General features: G+C 35.1%; 1 protein-coding gene across 2 annotated transcripts in view; it reads right to left on the bottom strand.

Annotated features, from left to right (window-relative positions):
• Window positions 1–313: 313 nt before the first annotated feature.
• Window positions 314–23,113, bottom strand: part of gabrb2a (gamma-aminobutyric acid type A receptor subunit beta2a) — a 92,869-nt gene continuing 70,069 nt past the window's right edge. Inside the window, exons 6-10 of one of the 2 annotated variants that reach the window (XM_056472495.1) lie at window positions 19,839–19,976; window positions 12,113–12,265; window positions 5,072–5,316; window positions 4,489–4,629; window positions 315–2,313 (exon numbers count right to left, since the gene is read on the bottom strand). In XM_056472495.1, coding sequence (XP_056328470.1) covers window positions 1,969–2,313; window positions 4,489–4,629; window positions 5,072–5,316; window positions 12,113–12,265; window positions 19,839–19,976 — 1,022 coding nt within the window. In that variant the 3' untranslated portion in view covers window positions 315–1,968. Of the gene's footprint in view, window positions 2,314–4,488; window positions 4,630–5,071; window positions 5,317–12,112; window positions 12,266–19,838; window positions 19,977–23,113 lie in introns of both variants that reach the window. The other variant, XM_056472496.1, reaches the window with a different exon arrangement.

The following is a 23,113-nucleotide window of genomic DNA, read 5'->3' as shown; positions in this document are numbered from 1 at the left end:
TAATAACCGTTAAACAGTTTTTTTTTTTGTTTAAGTATCTTGGTTATTTCTTAAAACACATCTGGTATAGACAGCTAAATTTGATTAAGGATAAAAAAATCTGTAACACTTTATTTTGATGGTCCATTTGAGTATTAGTCGACTGTCTGCTTAATATCTGCTGATACTGCTCCTTCAACAGACATTTAACTGACTATAAACCACTTTGGAAGTACATGTCAACTTACACTAACCCTAACCTAACAGTCTACTTATAATCAATGAGAATTAGTTGGAATGTAGATACAGTGTAACTTAAATTTAACAAACGGACCATCAAAATAAAGTGTGACCAAATAATCTCTAATTTTGATCTCCACTGTAAACAGTGTGCCGTAATAGGGATCTAGCTGGTAGTAAATTCCAATCTAGCTGTAAAACTGCAAAGAAAGTTCTGCAACATAATGGTGTAAGAGATATAAGCTTCATTAAGCTTTAATAATTTAATTTAGATACATTTTCATTATTGTTGACAATCATTACACAATATATATATTTACAGGTCATTATGAAATATCATTATAATTTACAGGATTTTGTACAAAATTGCCTGACAGATGCCTTGATTGTATGATCCAGATCCTTCACGTATTGTTAGTGAACTGAAGTGATAGTTACCATAAATTTTCAGAGTAGCAATGATCGCTTTTCTTGCTTGAATTCGACTGGTGCACTTTGAGGCCTTTGAAAAAGATTCAGATCCTTTACCCGATTTTTAAGAAGCAAGTTTTTTTTCTTCAACCAAAGTCTTCAACATTAAGAAATCTAATACACCAAAAAATACGTTTAAATAATGAACCATAACATTAACATCTGATATTATAACTATTGAATCAGAAAGTTTCTTCTTCTTCTTCTTCTTTTTTTTACCATGATGTAATATCAGCTACTAGTTTTCAACTTATATCTATCGATAGTGTTAATGGTTTACAGATATATTGCGTCTTTCCTCTTTGAGGTAAACTCGCCTGGTACATGTTGAGAGATGTCAAATAGCCGTTTCCCCCCTAGCGGCTCACCACACAAAGTTTATACAGTGTAGAGATGAGGACTGTTTAGCATTTACACGGCCTAGGTATTGTTGACACAGCCGGAGAGGACAGTGAGTCCAACCACCAGGGTAATGGTCCATGTCAGTTCATCCTTTCCACAGATATGTCCTTCATCATGGCCCATCCTGTTCACAATCCTCCCCAGCATCAGATAAAATCCTCATTTTAATAGGGCTGAGTTTCCTTGTTGGCCCAACATCAAACAAAGAAGAGAAGAAAAAATAAACAATAGTAAAAGGACCTGTTGTGAAAATACCCTGTATGGCTTCCTGACAGCGTCTTTGCATTGCATCCTGCAAACTCATTTTAAAGAACAGAAGAACCTTTAAAGTGTCAAAGGAAAATGCATTGTGCTCCAGCTCTCTGCAAGAGATAAAGAAAACAAACCAAAGCATGCTTTTAAAAGATATCTGATATACAGCTTAACTATAGGAAAATAGACTTTCAAGACTGACTCCTCTTGGCGCCTTTTGTAAAGCTTTCTTGGATGCAGTTGGCTACGAAGTAAACATATACTAACCGAAAAACCAAAAAATCTTAAAATATATGTAAAGACAAGCATAAATATTTGATCCACATATTAATCTACATATGACAAATATAAGTGGTATACTGAAACTCTGGAACAAGCCCTGTACTTCGTGATTTTTTTTATTATTATTATTTCTCCAGTTCAGCCGCCGACGTGTTTCCTCAACGTTTATGTCCAAAAAAAATTGAGTCCGTCCTGATTTTTTTTTTAAATCTTCCTCAGTCTTTCCACTATATATTTGAAATAAATCAGCAAAAGGTGTAGTTTTCACGTTTTTCTCTTTTATTTTTTATTTTTAACTCGTCTTTGTTTTTTTTCTGGTCCATTTCCACTTTCCGGATCCTTTTAATGAACGTAATAAAGCCAGTAAACTATGTTGAAGAAAGAAAACAAAGTCGGGAAGATCATTCTTGACCACTTGTCAATGGAGTTGACATCGGACAGGTCTGGGATGTTGACCTTGAGCTGGGAAGCCCGTCTCCTGAGCCTGCTTTTCTTCTGGGTAGCGTGGCGCTCCAGGGCGCTATGCCCGTAGTTTTGCCGAGCCATGGCCGCCCGGCGGTACTGCAGGGTGGAGCTGTCGTAAGCTAGCATGGTGCTTCGCGGGTCACCCAGACCCCTGGAGAGATCGGACGGCCCCATTTCGTTCTTCATCTCAACTGTGGTCAGCCGGATATCATCGGGAGTCATCTGGAGATAAATGTAACATCATAGGATTAGGTCTTAATATGAATCACTTAATAAATGGTACGCTACTGAAGTCATGCTAAGGAGCCCTACAGAATAATTGCAAAACCAGCATTTTTCTGAGATCTGTGGATAAAGCATTCTTAAGCCAGGTTTACTTACTGAATGTGTTTTATCTTTTAAACACAGACCGCAGTCTAATGCTGTTTTTTATAAATAAGTTGAAAATGATGTACAACAATGGATTTCATGAACTAGATGTTGAAAAGAAGTGGACTGTCCCTTTAAAACTATGATGGATGCTGTGCAGCCATAGCTGGCAAAAACACGAGAGTAAATGAATCATCAGTGAAAGTTACATTGCACTCATAATAAGCTGTGGAGTAAAGCTTTTCAGGCAATAATATCCATAATTATTTCCGAATTTCAACCATGGCATGGTTAAAATTCTGTCTGCATATAAATCAGCCAAATAAATGCAAATAAAAGAGGCAAAAACATGAAGGCAAAAGTCTAGATCCACAGTGAGGAATCAGGCTACAGAGATGGAGGTAAGGAAAGGCTGTGGGGCGGGAAGGAAAGCATTTAGCTGCTTTCGTTTTCCACGATTTCCCTGACAAAGCACATTTTTATCATTACGTTTGTTTGAAATGTTGATTTGAATCATTATTAATTCTTAAACTGCTCGCTAATCATCAGAATTATCCTGCAAAAGCTGTCTTTGAGATGTAAACATTGCTAATGTGACTGGCTAATTGCTAATGCTAATGAAGCAAAGCAATGATTACACTTAATTTTAACAAATTAATGTAACTTTTTCTTTAAAAAGAAATTCATTATATTGTACACATATATTAGCATTTTATTGACTTACAACCACTTGGATATTGTAGATAGTGCTTAGCTATTAACTTGTTTAGGAAAATTTACCCCAAAATCACAATAATTTACAGGCAATTGTGGCTTGTTCACACTTAGACTGATAACGATAGATTTAAAATGATAACTATATTTGCATCCAAACCAATGTGGTATGCTATGTTTATTATTAGGGTATAATAATGACAGAACAAATTGTCAAATAAAGATGTATTACAATGTATTCACACCAGGAACGATAACAGTTATTTTGGTATCCACGTCAATATTCAGTTTATTATTACACTGAAAAACAAATGTTAATTAATACTTCCATGTTGCTTGTGATTCCATTAATAGTTCCAATTCTGTGATATTATCATTAAGCATTGACATAAAACCCATGATTGTTATGCTACATAATGCAATTCTTCATTACCCTACTGAAAAAAACTGCTTAAACCAGCCTACACTGATTGGCTGGTTTTAGCTGGTTCACCAGCCTGGTTTTAGAGGGGTTTTGGCCACTTCCAGGCTGGTTTCCAGCCATTTCCAGCCTGGTGATAGCTGGTCAAGCTGGAAAATGACCAGCTAAAACCAGCTTGACCAGCCTGGCTAGGCTTGTCAAGCTGGTTTTAGCTGGTCATCTCCCAGCCTGACCAGCTAAGACCAGGCTGGAAATGGCTGGAAACCAGCCTGGAAGTTGCCAAAACCCCTCTAAAACCAGCCTGGTTGACCAGCTAAAATCACTCAACCAGCCTAGGCTGGTTTAAGCAGTTTTTTTTCAGTAGGGTAATGGAGCACAAATCCCGAATGATTACATTGTTGGAAAGGCACAATGTTTTTAGCCCTACTCACTATTTAAGTAACCATACTGTAAGTTATAGAGTCATAAATCATTTATATCATCACCTCTTCACAGTTAAAAATGCTAACCTTGAGAGAAAACTGCTTTTGTGGAGACCTAGCCATACAGTCATGGTGTGGACTTATAATATTATTAACTTTACAGTCCAAGTTATCATCCTTGGTGTAAATGTGCTTTTTGACTAATAAGCATACACTGCTATGCATGGCGATCAAACAGAAATGGGCGTCTGGGAAAAGGCTCGGGTGCAAACGGTAACTGAAAAAGGGCAGGACAACGTAATGGTGGAAATGATGATGGCTACCATCATTACTCTAAAGGAACAAGAAAAAAAGTCATCCAAAGAAACAATAATCAAACAGAAAGAGCTTGGGTGTGTTCACTTCTGGTTGGTTATCGATGCAGAGCCATTGCATTTGTTTTTGTTTGACTTCAGGTCAAATATTCAGTACCTTAAGTCTTTGATCGCCTAGTCCTAATGCTGCATCCTCCGCAAAGATCGGATCCCACATCGAGTCATACCCGTCAATTTCCCTCTGTTTCATTCTGGCATAGAGAGCATCGTCTCTCTGAACTACACTTCCCACCAACCACTGCAAGCATACAAAATCAGCACTGTTACAGAGGTCGGCCGCACTCAGGGAGAGACACAACTCTTTTGAATGAGATTAGAAGGAAAGCCCTAAAGGCTCTGCCAGCCACGAGCTCGGACACAGCCTGGCCCGGGATGAGTGAGCTAGTCTGTTGTTTACAGCTAACAAAAGTCTGCGCCGATCTCCCGGATATTTCAGCGCATGTTTCTGAGGGGTAAAAGCCCATTAAGTTGTGGTTGGTGAACAAGCTTACGCCAGTGGAAAGAACACAGCTATACATCCGGTGTTTTAACAATCTCCAAAGCCCACTGACCCTGAAAGGACACTGATAGAAGTCACAACACATTACCTCAGAGAACTGACCACCTACTGACCAGAGGCCTTTGTCAACAAACCCTAATGATGCGCGGCGTGTGTGTGTGTGGGTCCAGCGCGGCAGTACCTTGTTGGGGTCGGGCCTGAGTTTCTCATTGTTGGCCGTGGCGGCTTTTTCCGCCGCCTTCTTCTGCCGCTGAGGGCCTCTCCCGAAGAAGATATAATTGACGAAGGCATACTCCAGCAGCGCCAGGAACACAAAGACAAAGCAGCCCATCAGGTACATGTCTATGGCTTTCACATAGGGAATCTTGGGAAGGGTCTCTCTCAAGTGAGTATTAATGGTGGTCATGGTCAGCACGGTGGTGATACCTGGAGTTCAGAGAAAGTGTTCAAGGATAATTAAGTACAGTATTGTGCAGCTCAAGTCAATTGCAGCTTTATGTAACAAGAGGACTGAGACGTAATTATCCGGCAAGTACTGAGAAGAAGCTGCCAACTAAGCAATTACCGAGGTTATTCATGTGTCATCTTCAAACTTGAAACCATTATGAAAACTTTCGACAACAATAAACTTGAACACAATGTGCTAATGCAAATGCAAATAGAAAAGATGTGCTGCGAGAGCTGCCAGAGACAGCCATTAAGATATACCTAGGAAGAGATGTGCTATTCATATCATACTTGGGGTTATGGATTTCAGCAGAGTACAATTTCTGGTTGCACTCATATAGCATGTTATATGACAATATTAATAGTTGGGTTTAGGGGTTTGTGTGATTTTTGGCAAGCAACTAGTCTCGTTTTTTTTGGCACACCAGTGGCTGCATTTCCATTAACATTCAAATTGTACAAATTTCAATAGAAAATATGCCTAATGGAAAAACATTGATTTAGCAAAAACACACACAAAAACAACAACAAAAACATTTTTACCCACACATGGGGTCATTTTTCAGACAATTCAAACAAGGAATATTTAGCAAGGCTGCAATGGAAACAAGGTGCTCTGTAAAAGTAAATGTTTTGAGCAAATCTGTTATGGAAACCAGACAGTCGAGACTGTTAGTAGACAATAAGACTTATGATATTACCTGGTAGCCCATATAGAAACTGATACATGGAAATATATGCAAATAACAAGATTTTACATATATAATGAAGGGGAGGGAGCTTGATTATTCAGAAACTTGCTCAGCCCTGGCACAGCCCCCCAATAGTTCTAATAAAAAATGCATGAAACAAATATAGGACACATCTATGAAAGTGTCATTTTTTTGCAATATATGAAATTATATGTTGCATTTATTACATATATTTTATACACGTACAATCCAATTATGAACTTGTATCACATATATGTAATTTGCATCAGATTTCTATGTGGGAGATGGCAAAACAAACACAAACAAACCCAAAGACTTACGTTGAATGAGGGACCTGAACCATACAATTCCATTCAAATGATAGTGGCCACTCAGAACAGCCTAACAATACTAAAAAAAAACCTTTCCATAAAAGATACCTTTTGTGCAATGTAGACTCATTCTGAAAACGTCCCCATTTACATTTCTGGAGATCACGAATTATGTAGCCAGAAGTACATATGGCTGCATTTTGTCTTAAATACGAACGCTAAAGGGCAGTATGATGCCATTCCTTTTTACTCTTACCAACTGACTGTTTACCTCCATATGGACGGTTTCCTGCTTCTACCAGTTTGACCAGTAGCTTGCTATGTATGTCGCCGGACTTGAGGCACAGAGAGGAGTTGACCACGACGACAGGGTTCGAGTCCGACGAGGAACGGTTCCAGAAAGTGGGTAAAGCTGCCTTTCCACTGCACATGACATACGGACATGACTGTGAAAATACGCCCCCTTGTGGCAGTCGCACAGAATTTTCAGTTTTGTCATGCACCATGGGAGAGAAGCTGATTCTCGCGGTGTCCGAAATAAAGGCCAGCAAAAAGAGCTTTCTCTGTTCATTCACCATGGTTGAATGAATGAATGAATGAATACTAGAAACTCATAAAAATATAAACCGTGGAGGGAATGGGGAGTCAACATAAATTTATTTTTATTTTTATATATTATTACTCATTTATGAATAGAAATGTTTTTTTAATGATTTTTTTCTGATTAAAAAAATAATGAAAAATACTACTATTTCTCATCTCGCGCACACGAACTTGGTTGGAATACACTGGAATACATCACATCCGGTCGGCTGGTTGCATACAGTCTAGTCACGAATTTTATGCACACGAAGATGATCGGAACTCCACGCAGCTCCCGGACTACTCTCCATTGGAAATGAAGGACTTTCGGTCTGTCGTTTGTTGTGTGCAGTGGAAAGGCAGCTTAAGACAAAAACAGAAGCCAAAATATAAAATAAACAAGTAAATCACATGGTGAGAATGTGGTAAAATCTGAAAACGTGGTCAAAACAAGGCAAGGGTTGCTTTTAAAAACACTATTGGTTGGGTTTAGGAAAGGAGGAGAGTGGGTCAGTCAGTCAGTCAGTCAGTCAGTCAGTCAGTCAGTCATTCAGTCAGTCAGTCGATAGCCGCCTCTGGTGGATTTACACTAGAACAGCAGGTGCGAATGGCACTTGAGAGAGACATCTGAGATCTGAATAAGCATACTCAACTGCCTATGGCGGATTCGCGAAATTAAAAACTGCAAAAAACATAGGTCCTGGGATGTATTTGGCGCTCTCCAGAAATGTATATATTGGTACGTTTTCAAAATGAGCCTGGGTTGCTTTTGCACAGGCAAGCACCGCTGTCACTTTCCTAAACAAATGTCATAATCTATAGTTGCAAGATGGATATTTGCCTCAAAGATCACCTCAAACCATCTGTCAAATCAGTCAACGAACAATCCATCAGCATTTCCCCCACACTCCCAAACATTTAATTTGTTCATCATCATCAACATTTCACACATATCAAGCTTTAGCCAACTGTCTAGAAAGCTCAAGCCATTCATTCTGAAGCCACACAGACCCAAAGAGATGTCAAGTCTGTAATAGAGCTGCTGTATTTCGGCTTAAACAATACAGCAAGGTTGAGACATGTGTTTCCTTGTCACATGCCCCTCACTGCAGACAGATTAATTCTGACAAGTTCACCCAAACACAAAAGGCCCGGCCTCCCTATCATCAGTGATCTATTTTCCCCGTCTCCCCCCCTGAAGTATCAGCGTCACAAGAAGCCATTTTGTCATAATGGCAGGAACATGGCCCTGGACATAAAACACGTCAGTAAAGACCGACCGGAGGAAAGTTTGTCAGCTTAATCAGCAGTAATACATCAGCGCAGATCAGCAGAGGCTACACAGCACTCCTAATAGAGTCGGGAGCAGGAGGGAGGCGAGAGCTGGCAGCACCGCATCTTCGTTGGAGTGAGGCAGATTTAAGACCCACTCGAGTCCAAGCATCATACAATTTTATTTGCAATCTGAGCTTCCTCTTTTGGAGCACAGGACGGTGCTGCCCAATAGATAGCACAGCCGCAATAGCTCACTAGTTTCTCCAAGATATCAATCAGAGAGAAAATTGGAAGTGAATGGAGATTTTCTGCTGAACAGAACAAAGGCCCTGTATACACCTGGTGTTAAGATGTTCTTATTTCAAATGAATGACAAGCAAACAAAGTTAATACAATTATACATGAAGTTTACATTTTTTCAGCTTGTTTATTTGGAGGTATTCACTTGAAGGGGTATTCATAAGACTGTTCTAACACTTTTATAACCATAAAATGACACGTGACGTTAATTTGAAGGAGATTTGCATAGTTATGACAACTGTCATTAAGTGTCATTAGCTGAGTTATTAGCTCAGTCATTTTCAGTGGTGTAAAGTAACTAATTACAAATCCTCAAATTACTGTAATTGAGTAGTTTTTCTTAGGAATTGTAATTTACAAGTAGTTTTAAAAACTGTACTTTTATTCTCCCTTGAGTACATTTTTAGTGCTGTATCGGTACTTTTACTCTATTACTTTCTTTCAACCTGCAGTCACTACTTTATTTTTTCTTGTCTATGGGGATTAAAAAAATCAGTCCTGTGATTCCTGTCCAATCAATTCACACATAGAAGGTAAATCATGATGAACTACCTCAAGACATGGGCGATTTATAATCGCAGCAAACTGTTTGAAAGCATTAAGTGTCTAAGAAGATGTCCAAAACATTTACATGCATTGACCCAGAGAATGTTTTCACGCATGTCTCTGATGAGAAGATGACAGACGTTTACTGTATGCTAACTGAAATGGCCTAAAACACCCAGCAGACACAAGACGTCAACATGGCATCAAATTGACATTGTACGCCAGCGTCGTGGGGGCGTTACATTTTGTTTGCAAATGAAAACTGGATTGACATCAGAACCCAACATCAAGCCAACATCAATGTCCAATGTCCAACCTGAAATCAACCAAATATCAACGTCTAATGATGTTACAGCTTGATGTTGTGAGGACATTACCACTATGACATCTATCAGACGTTGCATTTTGGTTGCCAAATAAATGTCAATATTTGATGTCAATATGACGTTGGTTTAAGATGTTGGATCGACTTTGGATTTTATCAATTGGAATATCAACGTCATTTGACGTCATTATTGGACATCAAAATAATGTTGCCTTTAAATACTGGCTAGACATTGAATTTTGGTCACCTGACGTCACGACTTAACTGTAACCTAATATTATTGTCTTATGACGTTGTGTGCCTAAATGCACTACAGAATGTTACGCTTACACACATCCACAAATTTCATGTAAATGCATCAGCTTTTCACAGCGTAATACTCACTACTATTGAGTACTTTTGAAAGGTCTACTTTTTACTCATACTATGAGTAATTTTACAACAGGTACTTTTACTCTAATTCCACTACATTTTTAGGCAAGTTATGGTACTTTTACTTAAGTATGATTTGTCACTACTCTGTGGTTGAGTTTGCAAGAATGTGTGCATTATTTTTATACTGTGCCCCTCAATAATGACCACTACAGTGCAGACTTGTCCTCCAAATCAATTTAGCTTCATTTTTCTAGAGTTAAACAAAGTGGAGACATGCCGTCTATGTTTTTCAACTAACACAAGTGGTCACAAGACATGTATTTAAATGCAGGTCAGCACCAGGTGGAAATTTTCATCTTGGCTGACTACTGTACTTGTGATTACTGCAAATGCATGTGAATACCAGGTGGAAACAAAGCATGCGTCTCCTCTAGAGATTTAGAATGGATAACGCCTCAGATGTCCCAAAAATAGCATGCATTCGAACATTTCTCTTGCAACAAATATTAGGAGAAACACAATTCACTTTGACACAGCAAAGGACCCCGGTAGCTCTCTTGAGCAATGAAAGAGCAACCTCTGAACAATTCTCCTCTTTGGGAAAAAATGTAATAAGGTCATTCTGATTTTCCCAAGACATGTTTTTGGATCAGCATATTTCAGAACAAAATAATACTGTGCAACTACAGTGAAAGTCTAAACTTTTATTGGATTTCTAGAAGTCTGATGTGGAAGTCTACCAGGAAATAAAGCTGTGCTTACAAAGGCTGTGTAATTGAATCACTTAAATTACTTGTGGGCATGAAAAAGTTGACAGATGTGTCCAAACAGATGTGTATCAGATGTGTCTGATTTCTGTTGACAGCAGTAAAACAATTCTTAGTTTTGGTCTAAAATGGAGAACAAACCTTACATAGATGCATATGGGTTTTAATCCAGATTGTTGTGTTATTATTTGCATTATCTTCAATGCCTTTCTGACATATTGTAGTACAGTGGTGTTGTAGCAACATTTAACCTCGACATTGAACAAATAAACTGTTATTGGTCACCCAGATGATCTCTTCCTACTAAATCAGACTGCAGTATAGCTTCTAAGGCTTGGCTAAGCGAGACTACTGGATTTCCAACTTGAATGATGTCACTTAGATTCTCACTTGACACCCGGGGAGATGTGCAGTATAACCACATTTCAGCACATTCAATGAATCATAAGTCAAATCTCCAGCCACATGTGAAATCTCCCATTCAGCAAGCATTTGCAATGATAGGTGTTTAAAAATCTGTTGAAAATCTTACACCTGCAAAGTGAAAGCGTACCATAGCTTGTTCTCTGCAGTTCAGTTGGCAGGATACTCTGAACACCTGCTGTAGTTCTGATTTCGTCTCTCCCTGTACATAATCTTCCAGTCGTCAAGCAATTTAACACCTCTATGATAGGAAATCAGAGTAGGACTATCCCATGTGAGACTACAAATGGAACCTAAAATCTTATTTGTTAATAGAGTGCTGAGAGGCTGGGTCCTAAATAGAGTTCCATTATCCTAAAATCAATATAAATTTTTTAATGGGTTTCTTGTAAAATACCTGAAATAAGGTCTTTGTTTAACACAAACTCTGGATATTTTCCAACCCAGACTCATTCAATTCTCTCGCAAGTGCCATTCGTGCCTGCTCTAGCAAAAAAATTATCAGAGCCCGCTGTCGACTGACTGACTGATTAATCGGCTGACCCACCCTCCTCCTTCCCTAAACCCAACCAATAGTGTTTTCAAAATCACAGACTGACCCGCCCACCCTATTCCCTAAACCCAACCGACAGTTTTAATAAGCAATTCAGAAAAAGAAAAACCCAGAAAAACATGCTCCATAGCGTTCATTTTAAAGGTGAAATGCAGCCATACATACTTCTGGCTACATAACTCGCGATCTCCATAAACGTATATCAAAATGAATGGACCATCAAAATCAAGTGTGACCAAACATCTTGCTTATAAAGCCTCAGTGTGTTTATATTTACGCACTTGCAAAATATTTTAATACCAACTTTCTAGTCTTTGCTCACATTCTAGTGGTGAATATGAATGTTGTTTCATGCCCAACAGTGATGTTGATACAGAAACATGTTTTGGCAAAAATCTGTCACTGATGTATTACTCGACTGCAGTGAGAGGCAAACAGAAAACAGCCTGTAAAGCGAGTACCAGAAATCCAAAGAACCCCCATAGCTGATCCCAGAGTATACAGCATAAAGAAACAGTCCAGAGTGGTCACCATAATTGCAGCAAACATCTCAGCTCATGCATAGAGGGTTAGTCAACAGACATCAGCTTAATCAGATGTCCCACCTAAAGCCACACGGGCAGCTGAAGCATCGTAGTTGATCCAGAAGGATACCCAGGACAGGATGGTGATCAGGATTGAGGGCATGTAGGTCTGTAGGATGAAGTAACCAATGTTCCTCTTGAGTTTGAAACTCAGAGACAGACGTGGATATGAACCTGGTCCAAAGAAAAACAGAGAAAGACAGTTTCATGCTACATAGAAAAAATTGTGCATTACTCGTACACAAGGCTGTAGCCAGAGCTAGAAATATAGGGAGGCTTTGGGTTGTTAAAGGAGTGGTCCACTACGATATCATATTTTAAACTTTAGGTTAAGTGTAATGTAGATGTTTGAACATAAACAACACCTCTAAATGTAATACGCTTAAAGTTCAATGCAAAGAGAGACATTGGCTTTTACAGAGTTAGCTTAGCAAAGCCTACAGCGAACAAAATTTGGGGACAACAAAAAATACATCCAAGTTAGTGAGATCACAAACGCTTCAGGTTACGTGCATTTACTATCCATACACCATGCAGCGAAGGGGTGCTGTAATGTTATAGCAGAGAAAGCTAAAATGCCAACGCAAATGTCCAAACGCTGCTATTTCCACAGAGCATCTTCTCTTTCTGTATTTGGGCTTCTAAAAGACACAACACAAAGAAAGAAGTGCTTACAGTATCATTTTAATTATGTTCCACAGAATTATAAAAAATATATAGCTAGCATTTAACAATGGAGAGCTTCCAAAATCTCTCCCAGTTTAGTGCTGGATTCGGCTAAAAACTCCTCAAAGAAGGAGCAGCTCCAACCATAATAGACGAAGCTGTGGATCGTAAACCACAACCTGTAAGTGTTTTTATTTGTTAAAATTGATCTATCACATGCACAGTTTCTAGCGTTAACTGTATGCTGTAGCAAGAACTTAAACAAGGATGTAAACAATGGAAAATGTTGTTTGAGACCGCTAAAAATTCAGCTACAAATTCATATTTATCCATCAAACTGTAAACACCCACAATTTTCACCAGCGAAGCAGTGTCTCTCTATGCGGATGCTTTCTGTGCTTTCTACATCTCAAATAATGAACTTGCAATAGATATGTGAATGTTTTATATTACTTACACATGCTCATTCCAAAGATATGTAAAAGACACTTGTAATATATTATTTTAGAGAGCAGGCATGAGGTTTAGCTGTGTCCTTTTCATTTTCTGTCTGATTCAGGCTTAAACTGATATGGCTAGCAGTTACTCTGACTGACAGTATTTTTCACAGCAGAGGCACAGTGTGACGCTTTTCCTGGTGACGTGGAGCCAATCTGCGAATCACAGCACATTATGTTAGCTGACCAATCAGAGCCTCTAGAGGGCGGCCTTTTAGGAAATATGACAGTTGTTTTCATGTTAGCAGAGTAGCTGTATTTAATTAAAGTAGGATTTGTGAAAAAATAGCATGATTTTCTACAAATGAAGCATAAGCACACATTGCTTTACATCTTATAAACACAACCAAGCCTTAAAAATATATCAGCCCTTTAAAATTCTGCTTTATTATGGCTAAAAATAAAACATGTTCAACATTATAATCTTGTTTTAATGCAGCAATACATCTCTTTTTTTGCTGTAACAGTCTTAATTGAAAAGTATGAATGGCAAATTCCACTGTAAATGGTCAGCCAACTACTAAACTTATGAAATGTTTGTTTTATGAAATGTAGCCTCATCTGCAATAAAGTATCCACGCCACTGTGTGTGTCATTTTAGATTGTCGCATATCAGTTTAAGTGCTGGCAATGCATTTTTGCTAGATATTCCAACAAACAAAAGCATTCCCCTGAAAAATTTACGACATACGTTTATATATTTTATTAAATTTTAGAAGTAGTATACAGAATTGATAACCCAAAACTTTATCTTCCCACTTTATTTACACCTAGATTACTTTATTAATGCTGTAATTATTTGTATAACAACAAGTTTAACGAAGCAATGCTTATATCGACTATATCTGGCAACAAGGATCATAGAGATCGTACACCCAGCCTGCATCTGACAGCTGCTGTGAGTCAGGGACGTAAATATGTGACGTTTTGCATCACATGGTTTTGGTGACGTGTGAAATTCAGATGAAAGGCAGGAAGTCAAAAACTGAATGGGAGACTGAATGGGAAATTTTTCAAAGGAGATATAAATAGAAAATAAAAACATATGTTGGGCATGATCCTTATATCATGAGGAGGGCCGAGTTTTCTACTGAACTAAAATATATTTGCCTGTAATCGAAGCGGTACATACTGTATAATTACGTTACATGAAAAATACTATAGTAATACTATAGTGTTTGGAAGCATACTATAGATAATTGCTTGAATTAAACTGTCGTAGTAATTATATCGTTGCTGTGGTACAACACAACTGTAGTAATAAATAAAGTATTCAATAGGTTTCAGTTTTCTACGCTAGAATTATACACAAATGCACCACAGTTTAGGCTAATGTTACAGTATTTATTACAGATCATCAGTTTACTACGCTACAGTATTCTGTAGCATTTATTAACTAAGAGTTGTACACATTATACACTTCACTATGTGGTTCAACACGTTTATTACAAATTACTATAGTTTTGCCCCCATGCGGATATCTTCTAGACATCATGAAATAACAGATGAAAGCATACAAAAGCGTGGACGCATAGTTTACATCATTATTGATTTACTTATTTTTGTAAGGAGAAAAGAAGTGCTCCACAATAATAATAGTCTAGTTTTGTCGCAAGGGTTGCATTTCTTTTTTGTTCTGTCGATGAACTTACCATCAACGAACATTCACAATTTAACATAGACGTTAACGTTACAGGTTGTTTATTCTGCCGAAACGGCAGTAAAGACAAGGATTATTGCAAAACAATACAGAGATTTTATTGCAGCGATAACATGGCAGGGTATTTATATTCACCTGGATTTTGTATAAGTGTGGTGGTGTTTGTGTCTGATTTTTATATAACACATTAACATATTTATACACATAGCTAGGCCTGTATATAATCTTTATTGGTGCTGTCAAAAGATCTACTGTGTTCAAAAAAGCTTGATCACATGATGTATTGAAAAAACGGCCACCTTTTCTTACGTTTTTCAGCCAGTTTCTTGAACTTTCTCCCCTTTATGAGCAAAAACGTTTGGAAGTCTATTAATGCTGTTCGGCATTTCTTATTTCGCCAGATTTAAACAATGATAAACAACATAAAACAGAAACATTTCGATGTTCTGATAGAGATTCCTATGTAGAATAACCACTTCCTTCACACTATCTGAATTTCGCGCGTCATCAATGACGTCATGTGAAAACAAACTACAGTATTAACTTGAGGTTTGTGAAATGTTTAGTGTTATTAACACAGGGCTGCATTTATTTGTTATGAAATGTAGAAAAAAAATTCATATTATATATTTGTTAAACTTTTTTACGTAGTTTGCGGTGAAAATTCAAATGTATTTTGGTTTTAGATTTTTTGTATGAGTTTTCAGTGTCACGTGATCCTTCAGAAATTAATATAATCTGCAGATTTAGTGCTGTTTTGACTCTCACTTTAAAAAAAAAAGAGTAAATATTTTATATCAGCATTCACTGATGAATAGAAAGATCACAAGAACAGCACTTTGGTAATAAATGTCTGCTGTCACTTTTAATCAATTGAATGCATTCTTCAAAAAAAACATTTATTTACAAAAACAAAATTAAACCGACCCTAAATCTTTGCACAGTTGTTAACATCAGCATTTGTCTTGCTTTTCATGCAGACTGCAGCAAATTTTAATTAGATCAATCAATGCATTTGTCTTTCTCCAGCAAACACACAGGCCTCTGCGAATAAATATTTGGTGGCAGAGCAGGTCGCAATAATAAGTGCAGCGTGCAGTGTCTGAGATTGTGTATAGAGTCAGACAGCCAGACTGCGTGACTTTATCTGTTCCTGAAAGGCAGACCAGTGATGATAATAAGACTGGAGAAAAACACAAATTATGTGCACTTACTCATATGCTTACTCATCGTTTGCATCGCTTCAAGGTTTAGCAAAAGGACACCGTAACTATATATGCATGCAATAACGTCTGCAACACAGCTTTTTGGTTTTGGTGAATAAACAGCAGGAGGTTCATACTAGGCCTGGGCTTTATCACAGTATATCAGCATTCTGGGTGCCCACAGATGTGTGGATATATTGCAAAATAAGATTTGAAAAGTATTTTTGGTGTTGTTTTCCATATCCTGACATTCTTAAATCAAGAGGCATTTTGTTGATGAACATTTGATAATGACATTTGCTGTTAACTGACTCACCCTCGGGCCATCCAATATGTAGGTACAACATTAAAGAATGTTTTTTTTTTAACTAAAACTGAGCTCTTTAATGATTCATAACCAAAAGTCAATGGCTACCTGCATTTAAAATACATACATAAATAGCACAAATGAACTCTTCGATGTGTACGATCACACTGATTTAATTAGAATGCTCAATGTGTCATGCGATCAGCTGTGACATTCAAATACACATAAGTGCTAGCAAAATATATATTTATGATTTGTAACATACATTCTGATGTCTATGGAGATGGCAATAATAATTATATTTTAACATAAACAGACTCTGTTCTTCTCCCAGTTAAACAGCCACTAACCTTATGATTTTTGATAGAAGTTGATGAATTAGCATGTTGTAAATCCAGCAGCTCTGATCTGTCCACTGCAGCACAGACTAACACTAATAATTATAAAATGATTTGATCTATGATGGGTGATATATTATATGTAATATAATATATGTTCTTGCAGACTCAATGTGAACCTGACGTTACCTAAATGTTATATATATATATATATATATATATATATATATATATATATATATATATATATATATATATATATATATATATATATATATATATATATATATATATACATATACAGTTGAAGTCAGAATTGTTAGCCCCCCTTTGAATTTTTTTTCTTTTTTAAATATTTCCTAAACAATGTTTAACAGAGCAAGGAAATTTTTACAGTACGTCTGATAATATATTTTCTTCTGGAGAAAGTCTTATTTGTTTTATTTTGGCCAGAATAAAAGCAGTTTGTAATTTTTTAGAAGCCATTTTAGGGTTAAAATTATTGGCCCCTTTAATACATTTTTTTTGATAGTCTACAGAACAAACCATTAATATACAATAACTTAATAACCTAATTACCCTAACCTGCCTAGTTAACCTAATTAACCCAGTTAAGCCTTTAAATGTCACATTAAGCTGTATAGAAGTGTCTTGAAAAATATCTAGCAAAATATTATTTACTGTCATCATGGCAAAGATAAAATAAATCAGTTATTAGAAATGAGTTATTAAAACTATTATGTTTAGAAAATGTGTTGAAAAAAATCTTCTCTCCGTTAAACAGAAATTGGGGAAAAAAATAAACAGGGGGGGCTAATAATTCTGACTTCAACTGTATATATACTGTATATATACAGCTTAAAGTGACATTTTAGGGCTTAACTAGGTTAACTAGGTAAGTTAGGGTAATTAGGCAAGATATTGTATAACGATGGTTTGTTCTGTATCTATATATATATATATATATATATATATATATATATATATATATATATATATATATATATATATATATATATGTTAACTTATTTTTATCTTTTAACAAACAGAAACGCGTGCAGCACGTGCAGTATGACATCACTTTGTTGATCTGATGCTACTGGTTAAATGCCGCTAAAGTAGAACACAGAATCAGCTTGAAGTGGAAAGCGCAAGTATGTCTGCGCTCTAGAGGTATTATTAAGTTGATGTTGACAACATTGCCATAGCAAACTCTGAGATGTGTAAAGTTGGGATTGCCTGCTGGGCATTTTAAGTTGAGGTGCTATCTGTTTTTATATTAGATTTTTTTTATTTTTACTGTTGCACTACAGACCAAAAGTGAAGAATTGATGTTATTTATCACTTGATTGTTCAAGATACCTCACAGAAGCGCTCTGCTTGTAAACAGAGTTGTTGAATGTTAAAGTAAGGTGAATAAAAAAAAAAAAAGAAGAACATCCTGGATCTGTTTCTTTGCTCTTCTTTATTCTTTTTTATGTATTATAGAAGTATCGGATCGGGTTTTGGTATCGGCAAAACTCAAAATCAAATGACTCGGACTTGAGGGCAAAAAAAAACTTGAGCGGGTCATCCCTAGTTCTTACGCATGTTTGAGAATCAAACAGGGACATGCGGTCAGGGGAGGCAGGTGCCTCACCTGTCATCATCCTCACCTGACATCATGAGATGTATACTAATGATAAAATCAATATTTGTCCACTGATCTGTGCTATAAATGCAATTTCTATATGATTCAAATAATTTCAATAATTTTTATGATTAAAATCACTGTATTTTGCGGCTTTCCTATTCAATTTAAAGCATATGAAAGCGAGGTGAGGCAGCCCATGCTGTGCCTCATGTCAGATTGTGCAATCCCTTGCTAACTTGGTTAAGCGCGTGCCTTTTACTCACCTAATGTATGCTACCAATGGAAAGCTTCGTTAAAATGTTTTTATGCGTTGTTGACATTTTTTTATTATATGTCCCTCACGTTTATTCTTGTTCAGTGGTTGCTGTTTTTAAGTAATCAAGTAAAGTTCAAGGAGTCCGATATTTTATGTTTTATGCTGACTGACTGCAAAATGATGGATGCATTGTTAATATCTCAAACAAATTCAAAAAATTCTCAAAAAATTCTCAAAATTGCACTTTAAATCAAATCGTGAAGTAATATATAATTGACGACCAATGCTGGAGCTAAAAAGCTTGCTTCAAAGGACTGACACAAGATAAATAGATCATTTCAAAGTAATTCAAGTCATTTCAAGTCTTAATTTAAAAGTAAAGATAAGACCAGTATGCGAATCCTGTGTGTGGAATCATAATACATTTTACATTCTTCCTTGGCCCAATAGGCCCATGTACCTGCTATGTGTATAGAAAGAATGTTGATATGAGTTATGAAACACAATCGGTAGTTGGCAAATATATAGGGTGCATATATTTGTAGGTCAGTGCCTCACCAGCCACAAACCACATGTCACTGGCATCAAAATATCAGATATTTCTCAGTATAATTAGAGCGTTTGTCAATATTTGCAGGAAAAGGAAAAATATATATTTATTTGTTTACTTAAATCATCAGTGCTGCAGTGTGTCGTGATAAAACTGAGGTGTTGCCATGGAAACACAAAAGCTGACACAGGAGGTTAGCGCAAGTATTTAAAACTTCAGTGTGAAAGTGTTAATAATCCAGCATTTATAAAGTGTATGCTTGCATATTTGACTGGATATCAAGACAATAATACTAAGTAAAAAAAAATTTGAGTAGCTCTAAAATCCAAGAAATCAGGGTGAGACTGATCTGTTTTACTTTTGTTTGTAGCTCATGTCATAAATAATCATGCAGTATCTTCAGGTTTGTCTTCTTCAGTTTTCAAATAAAATAATTCACACCTTTCTTTTTTAAACTTCTTCATTAAATTTGCAACAAAGTTAACTCTAGTGTGTACTTTTATCTTAATAAAACTGCTCAGAGCGTGATCTAACATTCCGCTGGTGTCGCCCACCTCCAGATCAAACATAACTTCTGAACAGATCTGACTCATGGTCCCAACTGTACGACACACACGAAAGAGATTAAACTGAACCTGTAGAGAAGACCACGTTCTTGGAGATGAGTTTATAGTCCACAATGGAGAACTGGGGCAGTTCGATCCTCTCCACCCCTGAAACCGCTCCATCTCCCCCTCGCCAATAAAACTCGATGTCGTCTGTGGTGTATCCATCTGGGAAAACACAGACACATGTGTTACAACAAATTCTGAAAACACTCTCTCTCTCACACACACAAACAAAATCATGTCTTCTTATTATTACTAAATCATGTTTTTTTTCAAAGTGATAGTTCACCCAAATTCATTCATTAATTCATTTTCCTTTGGCTTAGTCCCTTCTTTACCAGAGGTCGCCACAGTGGAATTAACTGCCAACTATTACAGCATATGTTTTACACAGTAGATGCCTTTCCAGCTACAACCCAGAACTGGAAATTGCTCACCCAAATATTAAATGAAAATGTTGTTTCTTTTGTTGATCACAAAAGAAGATATTTTAAAGAATGTTGGAAACCGATTTTAATCATTTAATTTCTTTAAAACAACAAATATGGGACAGTTTTCCAAAAAAAAATTGATAACCAATTGAAAACCAAGAAATAGACAAAACGTACATAAATAAACACACACAAATTATTAATACTAACAATAATTTTAATAATAATAATAATAATAAAAATAATAATAATACATTTAATTAAAAATGTAATAATAATAATAATAGTAATAATAATAATAATAGTAATAATAATAATAATAATAATAATAATAATTTTGATGATAATAATAATAATAATTTTGATAATAATAATAATGATAATAATAATAATATTTTTATAATAATAATAGAAATAATAATAATAATAATAATAATAATAATAATAATAATAATAATAATAATAATAATAATAATACAAACATGAGTTAAAAGGTTGTAATTTGAGCACGGCAATTTTTTTTCCATGATTCTAAAGAAATAGATTTTTTAAAAATTTAAATATTTTTTATTTGGTCATTAGTTTGAGGCATTATTTGAGGCATGTTTGTATTACATTGACAAAAATTAATAGATAAAAAAACTTTTTTATTAAAAAAAAAAAAAGCAAAGCTAACACAAAAATAAACAAAATTTTAAAAAATATATATTTTCCAAAATGTTCAAATAATTTTTGTAGGATTGTAGGATGTGCTTCACACATGCACACATCAGCAAGGACATGGAATGATGTTGTTTGTACGGAAATAATCTAAATTATGTAACAATTAAAAAGTAAGAAAATCAGACAATAAACTTACTTAATAATTAAAGACATTTTTTACCTAAATAAATTTTTAAATATATGTAGTGTGTTGTCAAAATAATCATATTAAATGCTTTTAACAGTTACATTTAAAAAGATCAGCTTCTGAGGCGTTTTATTAAGCAGAGGAAGCAGATGCTTTTCACACTCCAGTAAGTTTCTTTTATATTTAACAAATAAAAAAGTCTTCTCATCTTTAATGCCATCCAAAATCTAAAACATCAGAACCCTTAAAAGTGCGCAATGTCCATAACAACATCTTTCTAAACATTGACTATTAAATTCCAAAACATAACATTTCAGTTATTAAATGAAATGATTAAATGCAATTACATAAGTGCACATGCGGTTATGAAACAGACACAAATCCATACGCGTGCAGGAATTTGTGTTTGTGTGCCTGTTCTCCATCTTCACTAAGGTTCTGTACCAGTTTATCTGCGTGCAACTTCTAATGAGAACCAGTGACCTATTTAGCGCACTGAATAATTAACGCTGAGCTTCTGATTTCTTCATATTCAAGGGAGTTTTCTCTGCATGACTTAGCAACCAGGTACAGACTTAAAGAAAAAAAAAATGAAGCGTAGCGCTTCACAAAAACGATAACAAATACAGCTTCTTCGTTGGGTTTAATGCAACGTGCAACGTGATGTAAATTCCAGCCGTTTGGAGAGTAAAACCACAGAAGCTTGTGTTGTGTATTAAAGGGCAAAGACACTGCAGGTGGATAAGAAAAAAACCTAATAGTTGTTACTATACTTCTCCTGTTGATGGATTACTTTAAGAATTGCAAGCTTTTTCGCATTACAAGTTTTCTTGAATGTTGTTGAAATGTATGTTTAAATATGAAAATGTAGCATTATTTATTTAATATATTAAATATGTGCTCAATTGTATACATTTCTAGCAAGTCTTAAATTCCTGATTCATTGTTTTGATTGATTATTATCAATTTTATTAAAGGTTTTTTATGAGGGATTTTTGGAAGAGGGATTTTATTTCAGAAAATACTGCAAACAGCTAAAATACAAATCCCTCTGTAAAAATCTTCATTTATCAATCATTTAAAGACTAAAACACTATATAGACCTGGGTTGTAAATTAGCCTATATTAAGAATAATCGATGGCTGGGGTATATACTGGATTTATCACATATCACAAGTGTATATTTGTTAGATATTTCTTACAATAACTTGAGTAACATGGTAGAACGTTGACATTTGTTTTAACAACTAAAACATGTTGTTTTAACTTCTAAAAGAAGACTGTTTTTTTTACCCAAATTTGGATGAAATATGCACAAACTCAACAGTTAGGTTAAAGATTTTAATAAAACATTTAACCCAAAGGTTGGGTTTGTCCATATTTGTCCTCTATCTGAATTGAAACAACTCTGAAATAAAATTAAATAAATAAATAGTAATATAAGATAAAATAAAACAAATAAACAAATAAAAAAATAATAAAAAAGACAAATATATAAAAAAACAAACAATTAATAATAAATAGTAATATAAAATAAAATAAATAAACAAATAAAAATATAATATAAAGGAAAATAATCTAAAATAAAACAAACAAACAAATAAATAAATTGTAATATAAAATTAAATAAAACAAATAAATAGACAAATAAAATATAATATAAAAGAAAATAATCTAAAAACAAACAAACAAATAAATGAATGGTAATATAAAATTAAATAAATAAACAAATAAAAATATAATTTAAAAGAAAATAATCTAAAATAAAACAAACAAATAAAAAATAAAATAATAATAAATAATAATAATAAAATAAAATAAAACAAGTAAATAAACAAATAAAAATATTATATAAAAGAAAATAATCTACAATAAAATAAATTTTGAAAAAATCTAAAAAATTAAATAAATTTTGTAATAGACAAAATTTAACCCAAAGTTTGGGTTCGTCCATATTTTTCCTTAATTTGGATTTTTTTTAAAACTGAAAAATATAACAATTTGATTTTAAAACTAATGTA

Source organism: Danio aesculapii, chromosome 14 (genome assembly GCF_903798145.1).
Source record: "Danio aesculapii chromosome 14, fDanAes4.1, whole genome shotgun sequence".
Lineage (NCBI taxonomy): Eukaryota > Metazoa > Chordata > Actinopteri > Cypriniformes > Danionidae > Danio > Danio aesculapii.
The sequence above is the reverse complement of the archived record's forward strand: the minus strand, read 5'-3'. Positions and strand labels throughout refer to the sequence as shown.